This window comes from Buteo buteo, chromosome 2 (assembly GCF_964188355.1).
Source record: "Buteo buteo chromosome 2, bButBut1.hap1.1, whole genome shotgun sequence".
NCBI classification, from domain to species: domain Eukaryota; kingdom Metazoa; phylum Chordata; class Aves; order Accipitriformes; family Accipitridae; genus Buteo; species Buteo buteo.
Genome location: NC_134172.1, coordinates 69,110,539 through 69,134,606, shown reverse-complemented (window position 1 = coordinate 69,134,606; position 24,068 = coordinate 69,110,539). Strand labels below are relative to the sequence as shown.

At 56.6% G+C, this 24,068-nt stretch overlaps 1 protein-coding gene across 1 annotated transcript; it reads left to right on the top strand.

Moving 5' to 3' along the window:
* The first annotated feature begins 11,088 nt into the window (after nucleotides 1-11,088).
* On the top strand, nucleotides 11,089-14,997 carry R3HDML (R3H domain containing like). Its single transcript, XM_075022563.1, has 5 exons — nucleotides 11,089-11,349; nucleotides 12,758-12,876; nucleotides 13,421-13,553; nucleotides 14,646-14,761; nucleotides 14,865-14,997. Exons 1-5 carry the CDS (start codon nucleotides 11,089-11,091, stop codon nucleotides 14,995-14,997), a joined length of 762 nt encoding a protein of 253 aa, XP_074878664.1.
* The last annotated feature ends 9,071 nt before the right edge of the window (nucleotides 14,998-24,068 follow it).

Sequence of the window (24,068 nt, the reverse complement as noted above, 5' to 3'; positions counted from 1 at the left end):
TGCCGGCCATGGGGCAGATGGGCTCTCTCTCTTCCTTCACCAAGTACCTCCCTCCAACATGCCCAGTGCCTCTGTGGGAGCTGGCACCAGCACATCTGCTAGCAAGATGAAGGCTGGATTGTACCATGCTTGCCTGCACAGACTAGTTAAATATTGCTAGCAGCATCGGGGAGGAGAAGGCAGCATGAACCTTATCAGCCATGGTCCTTATCAGCCATGGTCCTTATCGGCCGCCACAAGCCCAGGTCCCCGTGGGGCGCATGCTGCAGGTACTGGTGTGTGCCCAGCTCCACTGCTGTTTCCTCCCCATCGCTTGTGGCACATGGACAAGGTCACGCCAGCACAGATGTGTCAGCACAAGCCACCGTCAGACCTCTGTGTCACTGTGTGGACACAGTCTGAGTGATGGACAGAGCCGACAATGAGCTGCAGGAATTCCCCACCCAGCTCCCTCTGTACTTCAAAGGGCGGATGGGGAACGTGGGCTCAGTGGACCAGCTAGCACTCAGAGAACCCTCAGATCAGATAGTTGTCTTCAGATGAGGTGTCCCAGTTCCAGGGTTTTCAGGGACTCGCATGTCAGCATGTCCCCTCATCGGGGACAAAAGACCCTGGAAAGTGTTTCTCCATTCTGAGAGAGATGTGGACAGAATCACTCCTGGTTTGGGTGTGTTCAGTTAAAGTGCAGATCATGGGTTTGGACCTTCCAAGGCTTTGACTGGAATCTGGATTCCCTTCTGTATCTTACTAGATATGTGGGTTTTTTCCCAGTGTATTTTAAGCACTCTCATTTATCCCTGGCAGATCAAAGCACATGCACACCAGGGAGTCATGCCTTGCTGGGATGGTGACCCTGGTGTCCACCCACCACGGCTGTCCTGGCTGAGGAGCCCAGGCCATGCACTGACACACCAGCCCCTTACCAAGGCCAGCAAAGGGGAACCTCCCAGCACCCCTGGGATGGCTCCCCACCGCTGGCAGTGGGGATCAGCTGGTGGCACTGCCGAGGCAGCCAGCACCCTTCGTCCCGCCCGGCACTGAGAGCCTCGGCCATGCTGCGGCTGGGCTGGTGGGCAGCAGAAAGCTCTCTGGAGTTTACAGCTGTGCTTCAAGCTCTTCAGGCAGGAATAATTTGCTGCTGGGCAGGTTAGCCCACAATTTCAGAGAGTTCATGGGCTTCTTGTTGACATCAAGCTTGTACAGGGTAGGATTTTCAAGTAACCCTTACTGCGGCTGCTGTGGCCAGTGATCCAGCCTCCGTCACCTCCCAGCAGGCAGGGAAATACATCCCAGCATGAAACAACACAAACTCTGCCTAAACATCCAGAGCAGAGGAGTAATGACCCCGCAGCACATGCACCAGCGAGCACTGACACTTGCACCAGGTCATGGACAAGGTGGGTAATGGGCAAGGGGCAGATGGCAGAAGTCAGTCTCTTTCACTCGAAAGATGGGGAAGATTTGATATGGTCTCTGCACTGCAAGCATGTGTTCTTCTCTTTTTCTCTGGGCACAGATTATCCATAACAATGTTGTGCTGTTTGCCGCTTGTTTTCCACTTCAAAACCCTGCAGGATGGCCCAACATGGGAAGGAGGCATCGGTGTGCTCCTCACCACTTTTGGCTCTTCTTTCTGAGCTTCTGCATCCCAAAACCATGGCCATGCCCATCTTCCAGCCCAACCCCCTCTCAGCTTCTTCAGCACAACGCAGCTCCACAGGGACGCTGTGACACTGACAAAACATGTCTGGCTGGGACCTCCAGCTGCACAGTTCCTCACAGGCTTTTACCTTCTTGGAACAACAAAATTTATCACTTGTGGCAGACTGGGTGTCTAAGTGAGTTCAGGGACTGCAGCTCCTTCTTGCAGCATCCGGCACAGGCTGAGCCCAGGGAGCTCCTTTCTTTATATCACTTGGCAAATGTTTTTGGAGACAGAGCTCTTGATTTCCATTCCTTTATGCCTCACATACGTGCTTGGCTCAGCCTTGGGGTAGCAATCCAAAAAGCAGGAGGTTGCTTTTTGGACAGTCAAGTGCATGCAGGCCCCCAACACGCACATTTTGCTGTAATGAACAAGACAGAGGAGGAGTAGGTGATGCCTCGGTAAGTCTGGCACAAGACAGCAGTGATGGTATGTCTACGGGCTCTGCAATCCCTGCCTGGTGTGCCAGAGCAGGGGCTGCACGAGCTGTGTTTGCAGGGCAGCGCGGTCTTCCTTGAGTGAAGGCTAAGGAAATAAAATAGAAAAGAGCATCCCAAGGTTCTCATTTTCTGCTTTTCCAGCCTTTGTCCAGCTTTGAGCAAAATGGTTCTTGCAAACATCTGAGCCTCCGTGGTTGAACCTGAGAAATTTCATGTCTAGGCAGACAGAAATCTGGTGGCTTGGATCCAGCCATCTGGACGTGGGAAAGCTTGGAAGTCCCACGAGAAAAGGGAGCTTTCTTGGCAAAGATTCACAATAAATCTTTACGGCAGAGTGGAGGGGTGAAAATACAAAGTGTCCATCAAGCTGCTCATGTTCTGTAGGCAGAAGCCAGGAAGCCCCAAGATGTGCAGGTACAGCAAGAGATTTTAAAAGTGAGCAAAAATATTTGAGGCTCCTTTCAGCTTCAATGCCATAAACAGGCAGATGTCACAGAAATCTTGTGTAGTCCTGTCCTGCTCACCTGGAAGGGCAGGACCAGCTCTGATGCAGGGCTGGTCACTGGCAACCCTCTAAGCCCTCTGGTAGATGTGATCAGCGTGATAGTGCAGATGGAGAAATATGTATGCAAGGTGGTTTTCCCAGTGTCACTCAGGAGACCAAAAGCTTCAGGATTACACCCCCGTCTCACCCGTTAGGTGCTCGCTCTGCTTCAGCACTGCTGGCCTCCCTGGGGACCCCCAGGAGAGCTGAGCCACTGCTGTTGCTCAGCCTTGTGAAGAGATGTTAATACAGCCAGAGCCTGTATGGGCACGCCTTTCCTGCCCAAAGCCCCTCCATCTCCTCCAGATACTCCCAAGAGCTCCTGTGCTATGTCTTTCCTGCTGCACCACCTTCCTGCCCTCACCAGAGTCTACTTTCAAAGCCAGACAGGCTTTGAGTGATCACCACCCACCTGAGCTGCATCCTCCTCCCTGCTGGCCATGCCCCAGACAGACCCTGGGGACAGGGTCTTCAGGACCTTCAGGAGACCCCATCCCAACATCCCAAGGAATGATAAATCACTGCAAACATTCCCCTCTTCCTTCAGAGCTGGGAAGGAAAAGCAGTATCTCTTTTAGCCCCACCATTATTTAATCTGAGCCAAACAAACAAACACCAGCAACATTTTTCTGCAGCAAAAACATTTTGCAGCTGGAGACAGTGAACCATGCACTGGTGGGGATGGTTGGAGGGTGTTTGCTGGTGCCACAGTGAGGGCCCAGGCACGTGAGCAGCAGGGCCACCCCTGAGAAGAGGAGCAATAGGAACAAGACCTCCCTGTGCAGCCCTGAGAAACCTGCCTGTGAAGCAGTGCCAGGTGCTCAGTTTCTATCTTAATTTTGGTCTTGGAAAAAAAGGGGGTGGACTGAATACACAGGGGCTACAGTCAAGCTGCGGCACACACCCGTCCAAGCAAGAAAATTACACGGTAAGGCTGCCAGGGTGTCCTGACTTCACTTTGCCAGGTCTGGGCTTTTGGGGCTGTGATCCGCTAGCCCCCGACCAGCAGCTGATCCAGCCCTTTGCCAGAGCTGCAGCATTTCCCAACTGTTACACAGGTAGCACTTACTGTGTCGGATGCCAAGGAAAGAAATGATCTCAGCTTTCCCCAGATGACGTCTTTCATGCAGGCTGGTTTTGCCCCATGGGATGGGGAACTCCCACCAGGACCCCTGGGTGGGACCGATGGGTTTCCCACCACTGAGCCTGAAACGTGGCCATATGGAGAGCAGGCGATAAGCACAGTAAAAACCCCCCACCATCATCGTATTTCCAGAGCTGTTGTCCCCCACCATCACATATTTCCATGTGCGTGGGCAGACCTGGGTGTGAGCTGCACCCGCATGGGCAAGCTGTGGGTGTGCAGTGGGGATGGGGGTGGTGGGCACAGCGCTGCTGTGGGGCAGGGGGTCCCAGTACCCAGCCTGGGTGCAGCTGGCAAGGAGGTCACAGCTTTTTGGCTTGCAGGTTTGGGTCTATCTCAGTCTCAGCTGACCTGTGGTGAGATGAGCCCCTCTTTCCATTGACCTGTTAGATTCTTCTCACGTTGGCAGAGTGCAGCAAGACCATCACACACCCGCAGCACTGGGCTGAAAACTAAATTGTTAGCAAACAGCAAATTAACTGTCTTCCGAATTGTGCTGAGAGGACCTTCCGTGTTGTTTGTTAAGTGGATTTCTAAACTTAGCCCAGTTACTGTAAAAAATACCTTTGCGAGAAACTACCATCTGCAGCTCTCAACTTCAGAGACATTTATTTCTAGAGCCGGTGGAAAAATTTCTCACCTTTCAAAGGCTCCAATTATATCTTGGTGCTGGCTGGAACCATTGGCCTCCACAGCTTCCTCGCAGGCAGGCGCGGGCTGCTGGTGGGGACCACAGCTCTGACGATGCTGCCGGGGATGGGGGGATAGGTGGGGGGGCTGACACCCACCTATTGACCAAGGAGCACACGTAGGATCCCATTAGCCTTGATGGACACCTTAGTTAATACCCCAAAACAAGTGGTTTTTACTTTGTGCCACAAAAGCATTGGTCCTGCTGCCTTTTCAGCCACGGTTGCTGTTAGTACTAAAGGCTCCCAGGATCAGGCTCCTGGCAGGACCTGGCCAGTTGCACCAGTAAAAGGAGCAAATCGCAGCTCGCAGCACTGGGGCAGTGCCCAGATGGCCTCTGGAGAGTGGGTCAGTAGCCAGGCTGTGGGCAAGGCTGCTGTGTGCCACCTCGCCAAGCCCAGCCTGGGTTGTTGGACCCGCATGTGCAGGCTCCTGCCTGTGCCCCTGACTGCCGTCTCCCCACAGCATCACTATATATAAAATGGGAGAGGGGTTTTTTTCACCTTTATTTTTAGTTTTTCTCATGTCCTAGCAAATATGCAAGCGGAAATGGTGGGTTATGAGAGGACATTGCACCTGAAGTAGAGGCAAGCACTAGGCATCGTATGAAAGGCTCCAGGACCATGGGCTCTACTACAAAGAACGCAATCGCCTGTCCCTGTCAATGGACGAGCCTGCCTCTGGCACATGAACAATCCCGTGGATGGATTTTACGGCAGCATCTGTGGATTGCAAACAGTTCTACAAGTCAGAGAGGTGTTCAATGTCTTTGAGATTGGAAAGAGCAGGAGGGAGTAGTGAAGCATCTCACATTTATTAATAGAAATGCTCTAAACCCCAGAGTTTGGGCTAGGCTTTAAAAGCCGCTGTGTCAGCGTGCTGTCGCAGGCAGGCCATGGTGCCTTGAGTAGCTGAGATAAAGGATGGAGAAGACTTGGCCCTCTCCAACCCATCCTGCTGATCTCTCTGCTGCGGTCCCTGCTCCTGTGGCTGCACATTCAGGGTCACACAAGTGGTGGCCCTGGCATCAGCTGTGCCCCACAGCTGGCTGGAGTGCTCCTCCCTTCCCTCCTCCCTGTAATCACAGCCCCAGCAGAGGTGAAATATTCCTCTGTGAGGGGCTGGTAGCGTGCAGTCTCAGTTGTGCTGCTGCTGCCAGCTGGCCATGAACAGCAGAAACGCTGCCCGGGAGACATGATCGCCGCCCAAGTAGGTTAGGAGGCAGTCTCCGAGAGGAGGATTCGGCATGGGCCTGGGGTCAGGAAAAAATCTGGTAGAAATCAATAACTGAACCCTTCATAAACAGTCCTGCAAGCTCTGGTGAATGCACATGGGCTATCTGGCTTCAGGTTTGCTCCAAAGGTTCCTATAAAGCCCAGAGCGCTGCAATTTGTGGCACAGCTTCCAGCTGTTGGAGGAGATGCAAGCCTCCAGCCAGAGGGTTTGCTCTGCTCTCCCACCCTTTGGCTGGTGTGTCTCCTGTGCTCCCACCACCCAGATCCCCAGTGCGTGTAGCTATAGGTGCAATCTATACCACTACGTGGTTTGTCTTGTGCCAAGTGCATCACTGAGCCCATCCTGTTAGTGCATGCAACAGGAGCAAGGGACCTCCCTGGTAGACCTGAAAACCAAATTAGCAAGACCCTCTCATTTACTGGTGATCTTAGGAGCCCATGCTCAATTTTGCCTCCTTACTGGTGTGACTATAGTGCACTGGCATGGGCAAAGTAGATTCTTGGGTGTGGAGGTGGCCTGGTGAGTGCAGCAAGAGAAAGTGAGGTGAACGAGCATTGCACCTTGGCTTTCTGCTCCGTCCCAGGTTTTAACAGTGAATGACAGGAAAAGTTCAGGTGATCAAAATTCACAATTTTAACTACTTCTCATTAAAATTGTGAAATTTTCTTGGAGAAACTTGTCCTGTTCCTGCGATGTCTGAGATATCAGGGAGAAGGGGGTTGATACCTGTCAAACTTCTTTAATTTTGATGAAGAAAGGCTGAATTCTTTGGAAAAGCCCATCCCAATGTGGTGTCCCTGCGTTCTGGTCAAGAAGGGCACAGTTCTACTGGCAGCCAGGTATTTATTCCCCATTCCTGCAGCCTGGGAAGTCACCTCTTCAGTGTTACATTGACTTTTCTGCACCTCTTCCTCCAAGGCTCAGCTTGGTTCAGAAAAGGATTCAACATTTACAAGGAGCTGGTCCTCATTAGCAAGAAGGATGACTCTGAAGTCCTCAGACTTCAGGACTGATCTCAGCTGGGTTACAGCCCAATGGGGTGATACACTCCAGGGAGATCACAAATAAATGTAGATGAGTTCTGCCTGGGTTTTCCCATGTCACAAGATGCAGAGATTAAATCTTCTGACCTCTAAGTCAGAAGGAAGATGTCCTTTCATGATGCATGAGAAGGAACCAAGCTTTGGATGTGTTGGACCTCTACAGGGCTCTAGAAATGCAAAAAGCCGCCAAAAGACCCACTTTCCTTCCCTGCCAAGGTGGGCACCAGGGTAGCTGGAGCTGGTGGTGGTATTTGGGACAGGACTGGGGGAAATGAACAGCTTTCAGCAAAGCTGGAAAATGAGCCTTTCTGCCATTTCATAAGAGGGGAATATTTTACTAGAGCAACAGAGTTTGTGCATTACCTGGGAAAATAATTTTGCTCTAACAGGGCTTTGGTTTTGTTTTATTTTACCCCAGTAAAGAGACGGCTGCTGCTATGGAAAGTCACATCAACCTCCTCCAGGCATAGGGATGCTTAGGAACCACAGCAGATCCCATCCTTCAGCAAAGGGCAAAGCCCTGCTCAGTCCTATGTGAGCTCATGTCACCATCTGTCACCTTCTTCATGGGTGATGGGTGACACCTGAAGCCAATAGATAGGAGAAACGTGACAGAGAAATCCTGCAAGTCCCGTTATGGTTTATTCTGGAGCGAGCTGCTATGTCTGTTGGTCTTAAAAGCATCAGTAGGTGTCTCTGCCAAGAGAGTGCTGTGAACCTAGTGATTTATCTCTTTTTTTACCCCTGATGCTCATTAAACTGAGAATTTGCCGGTGCTGCTGCTGTATCCAGCTGAATGTGTGTGCTTCTTGGCTCCCAGCAAGGTCCTCGCTGCAGATACCGTGTGCTTTGGCAGCTGGGCCAGTCTGGGCTGCAGGATATTACGCCTGGCAGGGACACAAACCCCTTCCAGTTCCTGGAATTTGGATTGTCTCGTGGAGTGCTGATTAAGCAGTGCTTTCAATGTGCACCCAAGACAAAACCCTCGCCTTGTCTCCGCACAGAGGTTCGGTGCAGCTCAGCTGCTGCGTGGCAGTGGGAGCTGCAGTGGGTTTGCTCTCCCTGAGCCCCAGGGAAACAAAAACTCAAAAAAAAATCTTGAATGCAAAGCTTTGCAGTTCATGGTGCTGGACGAGCATTTGCTGCTCAGGCCTCTGTCTTCTGTGAAATAATAAATCATTAAAAAAACTCTCCCCATAACACAGTCCCAGTGCCCTCCCTACTTTGGTGTGCACTTGGTGGCAGCTGCTCCTCCCAGTCTGCCCAGACCACGTCCCCACTCTGCCCAGTTAAGATTGCTGCTGCGTGTCCCCATCTGCCTTTCTAATCCGCTGGGAATGAAATGGCCTTTACCAGCCGTTACTAATGAGAGATTTGATAGGTGGGGTTGAGTGGATGGAGGCAGCCCCAGCGTGTGCCATCCTAGTGTGATACGATGAGCTGTCCTGATGCCGACTCCTGGAGGTGGCACTCATCTCTGCATATGTGAACATAAAATAGGGGTGTCAGTAGGATCAGCAAACTGGGGATGGTGCTTTGCCTGGCACCTGCAGAGAGGTGGCTGGTGATTTGGGGTGGTCTGGTGCTAGGAAGGTGAAGCTGAGCTAGTTAGACCCCCTGCGTTAGGCAGCCTGGAAAGCCAGTGGGCTCTGGGAGCCATCCTGACACCCCAGCGTGCCCAGCGCCAGCATCCATGGCACGGCTCAGCCCTCAGCAGCTTGCCTAGCCCTGCCGGTGCACGGGGTGCTACTGCTCTCCGCACTGCGAGTTCCCTTCCTGCAGCGCCGCAGCGGGGCTGGGGATGCCTCAGCAGTGGTTTCCCTGTCTCCTCGCTGGCACAATCATCGTCCCACCAGCTGGGTGGGGAGTAGATGGAAATATCCCTCCGGCACATGTCTCCAGCCACTCCCCGGGACCCGCAGCATCTTGAGTTGCTTTATGAGAGAGCAGATGCCAGGAAAAACATACACGGGGGACTATTTCAGCAGTCTCACAGCAGGGTGAGGCTGTATTGCTATAGCACATCAGCTCAGCACCTGGGTGTTATTCCTGTTCCACACTTGGGTCTGCTCTTTCCTGAGCTCCTGGTCGGCTTCTGTTGCACTGGGGGTCTCTGGGGTGGCTGGGTGCAGCTGGCTGTGCTCTGGGATGTGCCGTCAGTCCGAGCATGGGGCGGGAGTTGCGTGTCTGGGATCCTCAATTCTTGCCCCAGTCAAAGCAGTGAGGATGAGAAGCAGCGACGGGTTGCTGCTGTGGGACTGCCTTCTCCTCCCCACACCGTCCCGGCAGCCTCCTTGTCTCCCTGCCTGAGCACCAGCTCTTCTCTGGGCACACTCTGGTCTCAGCTCCATGTCTCTGTCTCCATGCCTCCCACCAGCTCAGGAGAGGGAGTTTGGGCTTGGTGCTCCCTTTCATGCAAGCAAAGAGCCAAATCCTGGCTCCAAACCTGCCTGTGCCCTGGTGAACCCAGGCCTGGTGAGTTGCAGGGAGAGCATCTTGCCTACCTGGGGCACCATGGCGTGGAGGGATGATGGCAGCAAGCCCCACTGCTGCTCACATGTGGCCACTCAACGATGGCTCTGAGCACGGTGGAAGGAAGAGATGTGATGGGCATTGCAAGCAGCCCCTCCAGCCTGCCAGACTCACATTTTTGTGACCTGCAATAATTCAGCTTGCCCCAGGCTTCGTAAGTGCTTGAGATGTTGTAGGGAAACACACTTGATGCTGCAGGATTGTCCATGGCTTTCAGAGTTCTGCAGCCATTTCCCCTCCCTGGGGACAGACACCTGGACAGCAGTCGGGCTGCCCAGCGGAGCACAGCCCACAGAGGAAGGACTGTTTTCCCCTGAGATGCCCCTGGTGGGCATCACCAGCCCAGGTCACTGGTGGGGACACGGGCAGAGCCCCCGCAGGCTGCCGCAAGCCCTAGTCCTTGGGGAACCCAGGGGCAGCAGTGCCCAGCCTGGCAAGTGGCTTCACTTCTAACGGAGAGAGCTGCTGGCCCAGTGACATGTGTGGTCACCAGGTCCCCTCCCAGCCACCCCCAGAATGGGACATCTCTGCCATCTGCTCAGCTCGCACCAAAGCGGGGTGACCCCGGGGCTCCCGGTGAGTGCCAGCCCTGCCGCTGCCTCGCCAGGGCAAAACCCCCTCCGCATCCCTCGCCGCCCTGGATTCTCTTCCCCATCCACAGCTCCCAGCAAGACCCCAGCTGGGGGGTGATGAACAGGGGAGAGACAACTCTGGGAACCTCTCCCCGTAGGTAGCTTGAAAAAAACCCCGGCCAGCAGCTGATGAGCAGCTCCTCTGCCCACTGGAGGAGCGATCCAGGCTCTGCTCGCTTCCCCCCACCGGACCGTGCACGGCTCAGCACGCCTGTGTGCGCGCCTCTGCGCGCGGATGCATCCACCAGCCTATAAATCTCCTAGCAGGGCTCCTTCCAAACTTCAGGACATTCCCCGGGGGAAGAGTTAAGATGCAGCTTTTGCGTCAGATGCCGCAGCGGGCTGCCCGGCGGGGCTAGGCTAAACCTCTCCCCCGCATCTGCCCCAGCAGGTTGTTTGCAAAGGTCAATCCCACCAGCTGCCACCACCGCCGCCGGGCTCGGCTGCTCTTGGCTCAGTCCTCAAGGTACGTAGTCGGGGGAACATCCTCCCCACTGCTCCGGGGAAGGGCTGGCAGGGATGCTAGGAGGTGCATTGGCTGACAGACGAGGAGATATTCCAGCAACCTCCTTTTTTTTTTTGATTATTCTGCTTTTGCGGTGGTTTATTTTTCTTTCCCTGAGAAAAAGACTTGTTAGAATTTCTTGCCGATGCTTTTAAAACTTGCTATGCATTTCTTTATCTGTATGAGATTTCCATTTTTGCTGGGGATTTACTCAACACACCAAACGCCTGGGAAGTTACAGGGCAGGCGGCTGCAGTGAATATCTCAGCATGCTCCTAATTAGCCCCTGCCCAGCAGGTACGTACGCTAAGTGAAAAAATGGGGGAGATTTTGTACTGATTTTATTTTGTTTTTAAAGAAACAACAAAACCAATTCCCCAGACATTTCCTTGCCAGTCCTGGGGAATTTGCTGTGATAAATGAGGTTATCAGATTAATTTTAAAAATCTTATTTTGCGAAGTGGCATTTGCATGGTATTTGCAAACCTGAGCGGTGCCTGTGTTGTTTTCTCTCCTAGATCCACACGCCGGCAGCAGGGACCGGCAGTCCACCTTGTCCTTGCTTAACTCTGTGCGGGAGCGGAAAGCTGCCGGCCGATCCCGCCGGCCGGGCTAGCATGACTGTGCTCCACTTGCACCTGTACCTCACTGCCTTGGGCTTCTGGATGACACAGCAGTCCAGCTCCTTCCTGCTGCCCAATGCCACCGAGCTCCTGTCCCCCCCCAGGGGCAGAGCTGCGGGCCTGCTGTGGGGCGTGGGGGTCCCCCGGAGCCGTCGGAAGCGATACCTCTCCCCCCATGACATGAGCGTGATTTTGGACTACCACAACCAAGTGCGAGCACAGGTGTCCCCCCCCGCTGCCAACATGGAGTATATGGTGAGTCGGCCTCCGCTGGGGTGTTTTTGGGTCCACAGCTCTTGGGTGCTGCAGTAGGGTTGAGGGGCTCGCCCATGAGGTGGGCACCTAACCTGGTAGGGACAGGGCACCCACGCATGGGGATGTCGGGGTGCTGCCCCAGATTCATGGCTGAAAATCTGTCCCGGGGACGTTTTGCATCCCTGGTGCAGGGCAGACCCATGCAGCCTCTGTGCAGGAGGGATTGATTCCCAATGGGGCAATGTTTCCACCCAGGGGCAGATTTAGGACCCCTGGTCCCATGTCTGCAACATCTGGGAGCTTGCTGGCTGTGGGGTGGCAGGATCTGTCCAGCCGAGCTGCAGAGATAGCGTTAGGGGAAGGGAGGTGGCTACAAGCGTGAAAAGTTCAGGTCCCAACCCAAAGCCCAGGTGGGAGCTTTTCCCCTAACTGCAGCCGGGAGGGACGGCCCTGTCCCAAGCTCCAGGGTCCCTTGGGAGCATGTCCAGGGATGCCAGCCCCTGGGAGAAGAAACGTACAGGAGTGGGTCAAATTGGGGCTGCGCAGCTTCGCCAGGTCGGGCATCTCCTCTGGTCCAAGGCTACCCTGGGCAGAGCTTTCCCCAGGCTGTCTCCACCCCGCTTGGAGCTCCTAGCCCAGTTCTAAAGGGAGGAGAGATGGGGAGTCACCAAAAGAAGGGATTTCCAGCCAGCACAGAGTGGGACCCTCGGGGCAGGAGGTGCCACATGCTGCTTTGCTCGCAGGGAGGAGACTGGAGCTCTGACGGAGCAGCTGGGTGGTCCCTGGATGCCAGTTTGGGAGAGACAGGCATCAGCTCAGCTTGCTGGGTACCAGAGCGGGTCAGACGTGCCCGGGAGCATCCTGTGCCGCTTCTTGCTCGGCCTAAATTCCTACCTTCCAAAATAACTCTCTCGGGCATCTCTCCAAAGCAGTTCAGGATGGGTGAGGAATCTTTAAATAATGCATGAGGGAACCAGCTGTCCTCACTGGTTGGTTAGTCTGTGGCCAGGGCTGTGGTGGAGGGCTGGGGATGGCTGCGAGCTGCAATGGCCGTGCAGGATTGCGGGGTTTCACCCCTGGGCTCAGCTCCACCTTCTGCAGAAGCAGCTCATTCCCAGAGGGAATCACACACGCAGGGCTTGCACTGCTTCAGGGCATCCATGCTCTGCCTGGGCAGAGGGCACCCAAGATGCCCAGGAGCTATGGTGGGCAACTGGAGTGGTTCATCACTCCTGGACATGCTGCCATGCTTCCCCTGGATTTTTTCCAGCCTGATGTGTAAGCCATGACTTTTGGACACTCATGGGTGCTCAGAAGCTCTCCCTGAGCCTAAGAGAGCAGGTTTCTCCTTTTCCCTCCTCTGGGCACGCAAAATCCTCCCCTGCCCTTTTCCTTTCCTCCTGGCCAGGTGTGGGACGAGCGGCTGGCCAGGGCAGCGGAGGCGTGGGCTGCGCGCTGCCTGTGGGACCACGGGCCCCCCCAGCTAATGAAATACATGGGGCAGAACCTCTCCATCCACTCGGGCAGGTGAGTGCCCCATGGGCGGAGTGGGCTCCCCGGGATTCCCCACACCCCACGATGCTGGAGGAGGAGGAGGAGCAGCAGGCCCGCGGTTGAGGAGCAGAGGGGTTCTGAGCTGGGGTTGCAGAGGACTGAGACGCAAACAAGAGGCACATCAACCCCCCCAGGGTGGAGGAGGAGGGTCCAACTCTTGCAGCAGGGTAAATGCGGGAAACCAGAGGTGCCCACTGCTCGTTTGGGGACTATGGCATTAATCACCTCTCTGCCAGGCACATGGACCAGGGGAATGTGGATCCTGGATCTCCATCACGCAGCTGAGCACACAGGTGCCTCCAGTGAGGGCCAGGTCTTCTGGCCTTGGGCACAAGTGGACTTGGCACAAGGATGTCATTGGCCCCTTCTCCCCAGGAACGCTTGGTCCCAACAGGCCCTGGCTCCAACCTGTTTCACTCCCCCATTCCCTCAGCTTGGAGCCTTCCTCCCCCTCCTCTCCTTCGCCTGTGACCTCTGAGGTGAAGGAGTTCCACCTTACGGGCAACACCTTTTGCAGGTACCGCTCTGTTGTGGACATGGTGAAATCGTGGCACCAGGAGAAGCAGCACTACTCCTTCCCCCACCCCCGCGAGTGCAACCCCCGCTGCCCCTCCAAATGCAGCGGCTCTGTCTGCAGCCACTATACACAGGTGAGCACCACAGGGCCCCCCCGCAGCCCTCCGGGACCCGGCTGCAAACCGGGGGGGGCAGCTCACAGCACCTTGGGCTGCTGCAACACCCAGTGCAGCAAAAAGCTCTTCTCCCAGCAGCAGCAGCTGGGATCCGGGATTGAATCCTGGCAGCTGCCTGCTTCAGGCAGCGTGCCTGCCGGAGGGCTGCAAGCAGCTATTGGGGATGCCCTCCCACCCTGGGCCCCCGCGGGAATCGGGATGCTCACGTGGAGGTCCCAGGAGCTTCACAGCCCACTGGAGTGCAGCTGGGACCTTCTGGCCATTTGGCCTAGGAGGTTTTCATTTTTTTTAAGCTTTTTTCCCTGCTTTGGCCTTCTTCTCTGTATTACCCCACTGGCACCTCAAAGGTGGTGAAGAGAAAAAAAAAAAGCCCCTTTGTGCTTTTGCTGAGCATGAATCCACTCCTCTGTGATGGAGCAGCTTTATAGCACCCAGCCGTATCCAGCTCCCCAGCATCCCCTGGCACATCCGCTGGCAGCCTGGCTGGCACAAGGTAGAAAACATCCCTCTGCTCCCCTGCTTGGTGGCAAAGCTGTGCCAACCCCTAATTACCTCCTCTGCACGGCTCCAACCTTTACCTGAGCATCTGCATCCCCGTGCAGCTCGTCCATGGGGATGCTTGGGCATGCTCCGTGTTGCAAATGGGCAAGATGATACATTTTTTAAGGAAGAAATTCAGCATGGAGAGGCTTTAGGAGGAGCTTCTAGATCTGTTTCACCTCCCTGTGTGCGGGGTAAGCTGCCAGCAATGCTTCAGGGTGAGGGTAAATTGGAGAAGTGACCCAGACTCAGCTGCTCGTTGAAGTGAGCTTGGCAAGGCAGCCCCTTGCAGGGCAGCACAGGCTGCAGACAGAAGAGGGACAGCAAGAGATCACCCTCTGGTGACAAAGCACTGCCCTTGATGGGCACAGCATCCAGCCCGAAAAATTCAGGCAGGCGAGATATGAATCCCTGGTGGGATGGAGCCCTGTGCTGGGGTCCTGGGGTGACTGGCTGCGGGATGCCTGGGCAGGCGGTCGCTGACAGTGCCTGTTCTCTGTCCCGGTGCAGATGGTGTGGGCATCCTCCAGCCGTCTGGGCTGCGCCCTCGGTGCCTGCACCAACGTGCGGGTGTGGGGCAGCACGTGGCGGCACGCCGTCCTCCTCGTCTGCAACTACGCCATCAAGTAAGTGCGCGGAGGGAAGCCCCCCTGTGCCCTCCTCCCTCCTCGCTCCGGTGTGGGCAGCGAGGTGATGGCACTCAGAGGTGATGCCCTTCTGTTTTTTTAGGGGCAACTGGCTGGGAGAAGCGCCATACAAGTTGGGGCGGCCGTGCTCAGCCTGCCCCCCCACCTACGGCGGGGGCTGCTCCAACAACATGTGCTTCACCGGACTCAAATCCAACCAAGTCAGCTGGTTCTAGGGGTGCAGCCCCACGAGGAGCCCCCAGCAATGGGGACAGGGTGAACCAGAATTATTTATAACACTGACCCTCTCCAGCAGCCTGGCTGTCCAACCTGCTTCATCCCTAGTGTCGTGTAGGAAACTGCTTTTTTTAACACACCTTTCCAGCAGTACTTGTGTTGTCCGGCTGCTTCCCACTTTGGGGGAAATAGGGATGGTTCAGATCCCTGTTACCTGAAATAGGGACAGTTCAGGGATGCACAGAGGGAGCGGGGCTGGCTGGCATGGTCCCCGCTCCGTGGGCTTGGGGGGCTTTCCCCACTGCCCCCTGCCTGTGCTAAGGCAGAGGCTGGTGTAAGCGAATACCAAGATGTTCCCTCATGGCGAGTGGCTGGAGGAGAAGTGGGGAGCTCCAAGCGTGCCCCCGCTCCACAGCAATCCCTCCTGCCACAGGCCCCCTGCTCCGAACCCCCCAATAAAGCAGCCTGGAGACCCCTGTGCTCGCGTTGGTCCTCCCTTACTCACAGCCTGGAGCCTCAGGGTAGCACCGAGCCGGTGCCTTTGCTCTGGTTTTTGGGGTAAGCAGTGAAGGGGTGCAGAAGCCCTAAGCAGGGCCATGGGCCATGGCTGCAGGAGATGCCCGGGCGCTTTGCTCCATCGTGTGGGAGAAGCCAGCACTGCTGGGACACCAGGTGACGAGGATGCTGGAGGGCCACGAGCTCCCTGTCCCACCCAGGCTGCACCATGCCACCCCACTGCCCTGCCTCACCGCCGGCACCGCTGCGCACCCCGTTATCCACATCCCCTCCCTCTCTAGGACCTCTCAGCCCTCAGCAAACTCAGAGGTCCCCAAATTCCCAGGCCTTGGGTCTGAGGCCCCCGCTGCACTTTCCTGCATCGCAGCCCACTGCATCCTTGCAGCCCCCTCCCCGCTCACCCCCACCCTGCTGCACGCTCCCTTGGGATGTGCTTTTCCATCCAGAGGAGCAGATGTCCCTAATTTTGTCCCCTTGGGGCTGCAGGGTTTCGATAGCCGGGGTGCTGGGGGTCCTGGGACTGGCAGGGACCTCTCGGTGCCTCCTCCAGCCTGGCCCCTTCCAGAGACGTACGGGAGATGCGGGAGGCCCTGCACTGCAGTTCCAGCTCTGGATCCCCTATATATTTGGCATCATCTCAGCAACACTTCTTGCACGCGGCCCCGCTTGCCTCAGTGCAGCCCCCTGTGAGCAGGGGCTGCTCCTGCCATGGAGCCACCGGCTCCACGGGGAGGTTGGGGACCACGCCTGTGCCCTCTGCCACCATGAGGTCCCCGGGGCTCCTCCTGGGTGCTGCGGTCCGAGAGAGAGCAAAGATGTCCACGAGCGGCTGCGGCACCTTGCGAGTCCCCCCGATTTGGGGAGCAGAGGGAGACGGGGAGGAGCTGCAAATGCCCTGCGCCCCGGCCCCGTGCGCAGGGTACCACCCTTCATCCCACCGCCACATCCCTGCCGCTCCCCATCCCCGAGTCACCCCTCTGGTTTTGCACCGAGGGGACAAGTCCCAACCCACGGCTGGGGTGTTTTTCCCCTTGTACCTTGGCTGGGCTCTGCTCTGCCCGCGCCAGCGTGTGCCAGCCCCCAAGGCTCATCCCACGGCCCCTCGCCCACTGGCAGGGTTAGCCCCTTGCCTGCAGGCGGGCTCAGTCCTGGTTTTCTCATCACGGGTGGGCAACAGCACAAAAACCAGCAGCACCCAGGGCGCTGCGGAGCCAGATCCGGCCACCCCGTCCCCCCCACGGCCGGGGGTGAACCCCAGCCCAGCGGCTGCCCCGGCCTTGACACCAAGTGGAAACGGGAGCCCCAAAAGAGTCCAGTAAAAGCCGTGTTTGAGTTTCTAGCTTGGCAGCAGTTACTATAGCTACAGCAACGGCACCTTGCAGATTGGTTTCCATAAGAGCTTGGTTACTATTTAACATCTCCACCCACATTAGCCCTGATTAAGCGAATCAATAAGATAACAGGAGAGGCAGGTTTCCTCGCCCTGCCTCTCCGTGCTCCCTCCTGCCTTCACCTAGTTCCTTAGTGAAAGACGTTTTTATTTATTTATTTAGATTTCTTTTTATTCCTCTACTTCCTCTGTTTTTCACCCCAAGTCCCCATAGCAGTAGCCGGCGAGACATGGTCAATGTAAGCACCCAGCTAAGCGCTAAGATGGAGGCTCCATATGGTGAGTACAGCGTTTCCATCGCCCGCGCTGCCGCCCCGGCGTCGCTCGCGGGAAGCGGGGCTGGGAGCGGGCAGCAGCCCCCGGCCCCACGTCCCGGCCCCACCGCGCTGCCCAGCTCCCACTGGCTCAGGCACCTGCAAAGGCTGGAGATGGAGGCAGAAAGAGGCTCCCCGCTTGATTTTTTATATAATATAAATACATATATATGTATTTTCTCTCTTTCACTCTGCTTGGCTTGAAGAAGAAGGCACGTGCCCAAGGGAGCAGAGCGGTCCGACCTGCTGGCGGAGGGGCTGCTGCAGGGTTCGCAGCAGAAGTGGAAGCAGTTTAGAAAGGAGATGACGTGCTGCCCTTAGGACACGCAGCCAGCCCCAATGCAAAGGCTGCGGGCGGCCCATGGCATGGCCGGGCTGCGTGAGCGGGCACAGCGGGCGCCCGCCGGTGCTGCTGCTCTTGCCGAGGGCCGGGGCTGGGCTGGTGTTAATGCTGGGCAGGTTTCCCGGCAGGGACTATAGAGCTCGGATGAACGGCAGCCTCCAGTCTCTGTGGGGCAGAGCATCGGGCAGCATGCCACTGCTCGGGGCACCCCGGCTGCAGGGAGATGCCCGTGTTCCCTGCGTGGCACAGCGGGTACCAACCTGGCGCAGCCCCGTGCCGCTGCTCTCTTTGGCTGTGCCAGATGCCAACCACCAACAAACACACATGGGCACCCAGGGGACGGGTCCCCCTGCCTGGGCTGTCGTCAGCCCGATGTGACCCTCGGGATGGGTCCAGCTGTGCCCGTGCTGCAGCTTGCCTGCAAGGCAAGGAGCCGGGGCTGGTTCAGTCCTATGTGATCCGGGAAGCCCTGACCCTTGGGCATGGCCAGGGTGCAGAGTGAGGCTCCGGCAGACGAGGTCTCACAGTTACAAGGTTTTCCATCATGTTCTGTGGCTCTCCATCACACTGCATGGCTCTCCATCACTTCCTTATGGCTCTCCATCACTTCCCTTGGCTCTCCATCACACCCCGTGGCTCTCCATCACATCCCCTGCGTCTCAATCATGCTACCTTGCCTCTCCTCCCTGTATTTATCACGTCCTGCTCCTCTTCTCCTTTACCACACCCCACCCACGAGCACACCCAGCCCCACCAGCCCACAGTCCAGCCAGGCCCCAGGAGGGCTTGTGGGGCTCCCAGGCCACCTCCCTGCACTTTGCTCATGGCCCCATTTTGGGTGGTGGCTTCTCCTGCTCCAGGCCTGCAGCCTCCTATGGGTGCCACCTCCAGCCCTAACCCACCCTCGTGCTGGGCATCCACGCTGCAGCGACACCCGTGACTCCTTGCCCCAGCCCCCAGCACTTCAGCGCTCTCCAGATCACTTTAATTTCGGCTCACATCGCCCCATGGTGAGCCACGGCCAGATGCGGGGCTCATTGGCATTTCGGTGGGCCCCTGGCCTATTGCAATGGAAACGTGTAGGAATTGCACAGGATCTGCAATAGCGTCACTGGACTGAGCTGGAACAGGAAGGTGTAGTCAAGCAGTTACCAAATGCTGAGTTTTAGCCCCTTTTTATCAGGTTGCTCATTTGTACGTCCCAGGCCTGCAAGAGCCGGGGCTCTGGAGAAGCTCCCTTCACCCACGCCTATGAGCTGCAGCGGGACGGGGTCACACATAAAGCTGGACTCAGAAAAATGCTGAGTTTTTGGTCTGTTCAGTGCAGGTTGTGGTTTTGCATCCAGCTGGCGCTGCTTGGACAATGTGCAAGGAGCCACGCAGTGAAGGCTGCTTGTGAGCGTGTAAAACGAAGGCTTGATGCCTCTGAGATGTACAGAGGGTCAGATCCTGGAGCGAGGGCACCTCTATGGGCTGGCCCAGCAGAAGCAGGTGCTGAGCATCCTTCAGGCTGAAGCCCCGCATGAGTCTTTGCTGCTGGTGGGGAGATGGCTGCTGACCCACCGAGCTCGCAGAGACTGACTTCTGCCTCACTTGCAGGAGAAGGGGAGGCTCAAGTGATGCTCCCATCAGCCTGGGAGACACAGCAGTGCGGGGTGGCTGGGTCTGGGTGTCCCCAAATCCAGGGTGCCTGTGTCCTGCTGTACCCCAGGTGCAAAGCCAGCCTCATTCTGCAGCGAGCCACAGGCTTTGCCTGACAGGTGCAATGCAAGGAGCTGAACAAGCTCTTTAACAACTTACGATTAAGTTATTCTGCCCACTTGCAGCTGGCTTTAAAGCGAGCAGCCGCTTGCCAGCCCCGGCACATTGGTGACCTTAAACGCAGGCAGGCAAACCCTTCCGCCGTTAATTTTCTCCTGAATTTTTTTTTCTTTTTAACCCTAATTTTCTCCTAATTTTTCAGCCTGAGGGTTCACGGCCAATCTGTGGGCTGAGCCTGGGCAGGCGCAGGCAGACCTGGGTGCCGCGGGGTGGCTGGGGAAGAAAGAATGGCTGCACATCCCACCTGCGGCTGCTCTCCCCATCTGCTCCTGTGGCCAAACAAAGGCGCGCTCCAGCCGGCACCCACTGCCTGCCAGGCTGTCGTGGGGCCAGGCTGCCGAGCCTGGGGCCTTGCAAGGGGGAGAGTGAAAAATAATAAGAATAAAAAAGCGAGACGGGCCTCCCAGACCTAAGTGAGAGGAAGCTCGGAGTGTTGGCAGAAGGAGGGGAGTCCTCATAAATAAAACGGGTGAAAAAGTTATCCAAATAGAGGCGAGGAAGGGTTGGCGGGGAGGGGGGACTCGGCAGTGCCTGGCTTCCTCGGGAGCCCGCAGTGCCGCAGGGCTGGGGGTGGGCTGGGGTGGGTGGCAGGGTGGGCACAGCAGCCAGGATGCACCATGGGGCAGACAGCAAAGTGGTGGCCAAACCCTTCCCAGGGTCACCGGCGAGTTTATTCCCTTGCAAAGCAATGGGGGTGCTGCAGCCGTGCCCGCCAGGGCTGCTCTCGCAGCTCCCAGCCCTTGGCAGGACAGGCCACCCCAGCTGGCATTGCACTGGCATTGCCGGGGCTCAGCCGGTGCATGCACACCAGGGTCCACCAGATGCGCCTTCAGCCCCGGAGGGGTCATGCAGTTATTTGCAGTTTCCTTTGACAGATGGAAAGATTTTCTGTTTTTTCAGTGCCCCCCCCCCCATCCATCTCAGGGGCTTCAGCATTTCAGCATCCATTTGAAGCCAGGGATATATTCTAAGGGGGAAGCTGGGCACCGGCACCCAGCCTCAGAACAGCGAGCGGGTCTAGCCCACTCTTTGCAGCGGTGGCATCAGTAAGAGCAGAGAGTGGGGCATTCCCCCCTGCAGTTACTGCAACCCTGCCCCAAACTGCCACCAGCATTCCCCTAAACTATACCTTGGCGGCACTTATTTCCCTCCCATCAGACCTGTGCCTTGTGTAAAGGACTTGGAGGATGCCTGGCCAGGTGGTGACAAAGGTGTCCCGTCCCCAGCACCCTGTGTGGGTCCCTGGGCAAGAAGGTAATGATGCCGCAGCTCCCAGAGAGCCGTGGGGCTGGGGGCACGTTCAGCATCCTCACCAGCACCCACTGAGGATGGGCTGTCAGCTGGAAAGGGCTCCTCCGGGCACCCTGGTGCTAAATCCCTGGGGGAGGCTGCAAATGGGTGTACGAGAGGGTAGGGGATGGAGAGGGGGTGAGGGGACGGTGCTCTCCTGGGCAGTGAGGCGGCAACGAGCCCCCAGCTCCAGCTTTATCCTTCCGATGAGACCTGGGCGCAATCTGGGCAATTGCCCTCAATCCCAGCAGAGGCAGCACCGCTCCTTTCTATTTTGGGAGCAGCTCTTGGAGCCGGGGATCCCCGAGGCCGGTGGTTACAGCAGGGACCGGCGCAAGATTGGGGCCAGCTCAGTAAAGCAGCTTTGGAAATTAGCTGAAAAATGTGAGACGTCAGAGCTGCTTAGGTGTTTTGGTCAGATGTGGTGAAAGGTTTCAGCTGAAGAACATAAGAGGAGGCAGAACCGAGCTTTTCCCTCTTGATTTCTCATGTCAGCTGCTATTTAATTCCTCTGTTTACTCCTTGTGCTCCGTGTCCATGGCCTGGAGGCCATCAAGGACTGGTGGGTGTTAGGACACCCAGCATAGCCCCCTTCCCTGTCCCCACTCCCGCTATCCCCGCCAGCTGTTGTGGTGGCCGTAACACTGGTTCTGGCAGGGTCAGCACTTACCAGGGCAAGAAATGGCTGAACAGGGTCTTGCCGCACCCAGGGATAAGCACTGGTATTTAGATGGGATGTAAAAGAGATAATCACTGCTTTAGCTGCCTTGGCCTGATCCTGAGTGCTGTTTGCTGGTGCTTGGTGGAAGTTTCCTTGGGGAAGAGCTGGGGATGCTCCTGGCATTGCAGGGGGCTGCAGGGATGCTGCTCGGTGTTGCCGGGGGCTGTGCTTGCCCGCAGGGCTGCGACTTCCACTGCGCCAGGGCAGCCGCCTCACCCCGGCCGCTTATCGGGCCAGCAGCACGCCCTCGTCTTTGGCTTCGCTTGAAAACATGATGGTATTTTTATAAGGGGGAGTGAGTGCAGAGGGCTGCTATCAGCGGGCAATGAGCTTCAGCTCTGGGAGGTGAGCAGCATGAGGCTGGGGAAGGCGTGAAGAGTGTCTGAGAGCTATCTTGAACTCCACAGGGCAGGTGTAGGTCTGCGAGTCAGACGTGCTCAGTTAGTCTTCTGCTGACATTTCTTAAATGGCATTAAAAAATGGTGTTTATTTAAAGGGAGTGCAAAGGGGTGGTGAGTGATGGTGGTCCCGCAGACAGCAAGGTCTGGGTGATTTCCTTTTAAATACAGCAATATTTGCAGTGGGACCAGGGCCAGCAGCAGAGGATGGGGCAGCGCATAGAGCAGAGCCAAGGGGTATGTCGGGCAGGGGGGATGCCTGTAAGTGTCTCTGCTGGTGGGCTAAGGGTTAGAACAGGGCAAAGACTGCAAAAAAAATGTCCATGACTGTTTGTGTTCGGGCTCTTTCTCTGTTTGCTTTCCTCAAACATCAAGCAAACAAGGTTCCTGGCAGAAATGTTTGTGGAAACGGCAAATGTTGCAGAACTTTCACAGAAGGCAAATTTCAAGGTAGTGGCTCTATCGTGAAGCCAGGGCTGATGGCTCTGCTCACCTGCACTGGCAGAGGCACCACATTCCTACCAGGGCCTCTGAGCAAAGCCCGGTCCCAGAAGCAATTACTCCCAGGAATAGCTCCTGTCCAAGCTTCAGCCTGAGCATCAACAGAAATTACCCAGCAAATCCCTTCAGGAAATACATGCCTCAAAAAATAATGGTGGGCTCTGGATGATGCACCAAAGGTGCGAGAGGAGCAGCTCCATGCAGAGCAAGTGGCTGTGGAAAGGCACCAGCAGTCGAGGAGCAGATGGATCCTGGCTCCAAAAGCTGAAGGGTTTGCGGGGCTGGACCAGACTTTCTATCCCAAAATGCTGCAGCCACTGGAGGGACTCCGGCTGCATCCCCATGGTACTAGGAGCCCGGTGCCAAGGGGCAGATGGGGACCATCACCGTGGGCTCAAGCCCTTTCAGCCCCCAGCACCACGGTGTCCCTGTGGGCTCAGCTGGTGCTGGCCTCTCCTGTTGGGAAGAGGACTGGAGGTGGAGAATGGGTGATACTGTGTGCCTCCTGCCGTGGGTCACCACACGTAGGCCATCTCTTCTGCAATGATGCTCTGGGAGCCCTGACACCTTCTCCCTCCCTGGACTTCCATGCTGGTTTGACACCCCGATTTTCATTGCAGCCCTACAGACCTCTGACTTTGCTCAGCAAGCCCCAGGCTGCCGAGGGCAGGACCTTCCCCACGGCTTTGCCCATCCACCCTGAAACTCATCTGTCAGGGTGGGTGGCTCAGCTCCTGCCACCGAGCAGAAGGTGAATCTACCGGCGTGGGACCAGTGGGCACCTTTCACCTGCCTCTGCACCAGAAACCTGTCCCAGCCATGGGTGTGTGCAAGATTTTATAGGTGATAACCCCTGGGAAAGTGGGAAACGTAAGGAGGGCTGTACACTCAGCTTCCTGGCATGGCCCAACGCTCTGCTTAGGAGAGCCAATGTCAACAGATAGACCTGAAGGAAGGAGCAAACCAAATACATGGGCACTTCTTAGAACAAGAGCTGTAAAACCTGCACAAACCTGAACAAGTGCCACAACACTCTTTTATACGGTCAGAATCAATAGTCGAGCCCACTCAACGTGTTTGCTGACACATAAATGACAGCCACCGTGCCGCGTTTATGGCCCAGCGCCGTTCACAGAGGCTGCAGAGCTCCCCTCCTCCTGCCCCCCTCAGCTACTTCTCTCCCCCTCTGCTTCCATGGGAGGCTCATCCTTTTGCCGCACGGTCCCCAAAGCCTTGATGACCCATGATAAGAAGCTGCTGCTGCTCCCCTCCAGTGTGCCAGCCTGCCCCGGTTTCCAGCCGGCTGAGCAAGTCCTGCGTCCCACTCCGTCGTCAGGACGGCAGGGTCCACCCCACTGCCCCGGTGAAAAGCAGCAGCTCAGCCTGGGAAGAGGATTCACTGATGCTGAGGTCACCCAAGGAAATTTGGCCATGGGCTGTGAGGCTGGGCAGGGCGTCAGGTTAATGGATAGGGCAACACTGCGGAGCTCAGCAGAAGGCATAAAATAACCACCCCACGGAAAAAAGCCCTGCCCATGCTGCAGGTCCCCATCCAGCAAGCTGCGTGGCCTCTTGCTTGCAGCCACCATGGCCCGTGAGCAGGAGCAGGTCCTGCCCGAGGGACAGGCAAGCTCAGCCAGGTCAAGGTGCCCCGGCAGGGAGGAGTGAAGGCACCGATGGGTGCCCGAGGGAACCAGCCCATGCAGAGAGCTGGGCAAAGGCAGCACCGGGAAATGAAGGGTGGAATAAGGAGGCAGGAGGGGCAAGGGGACAAAC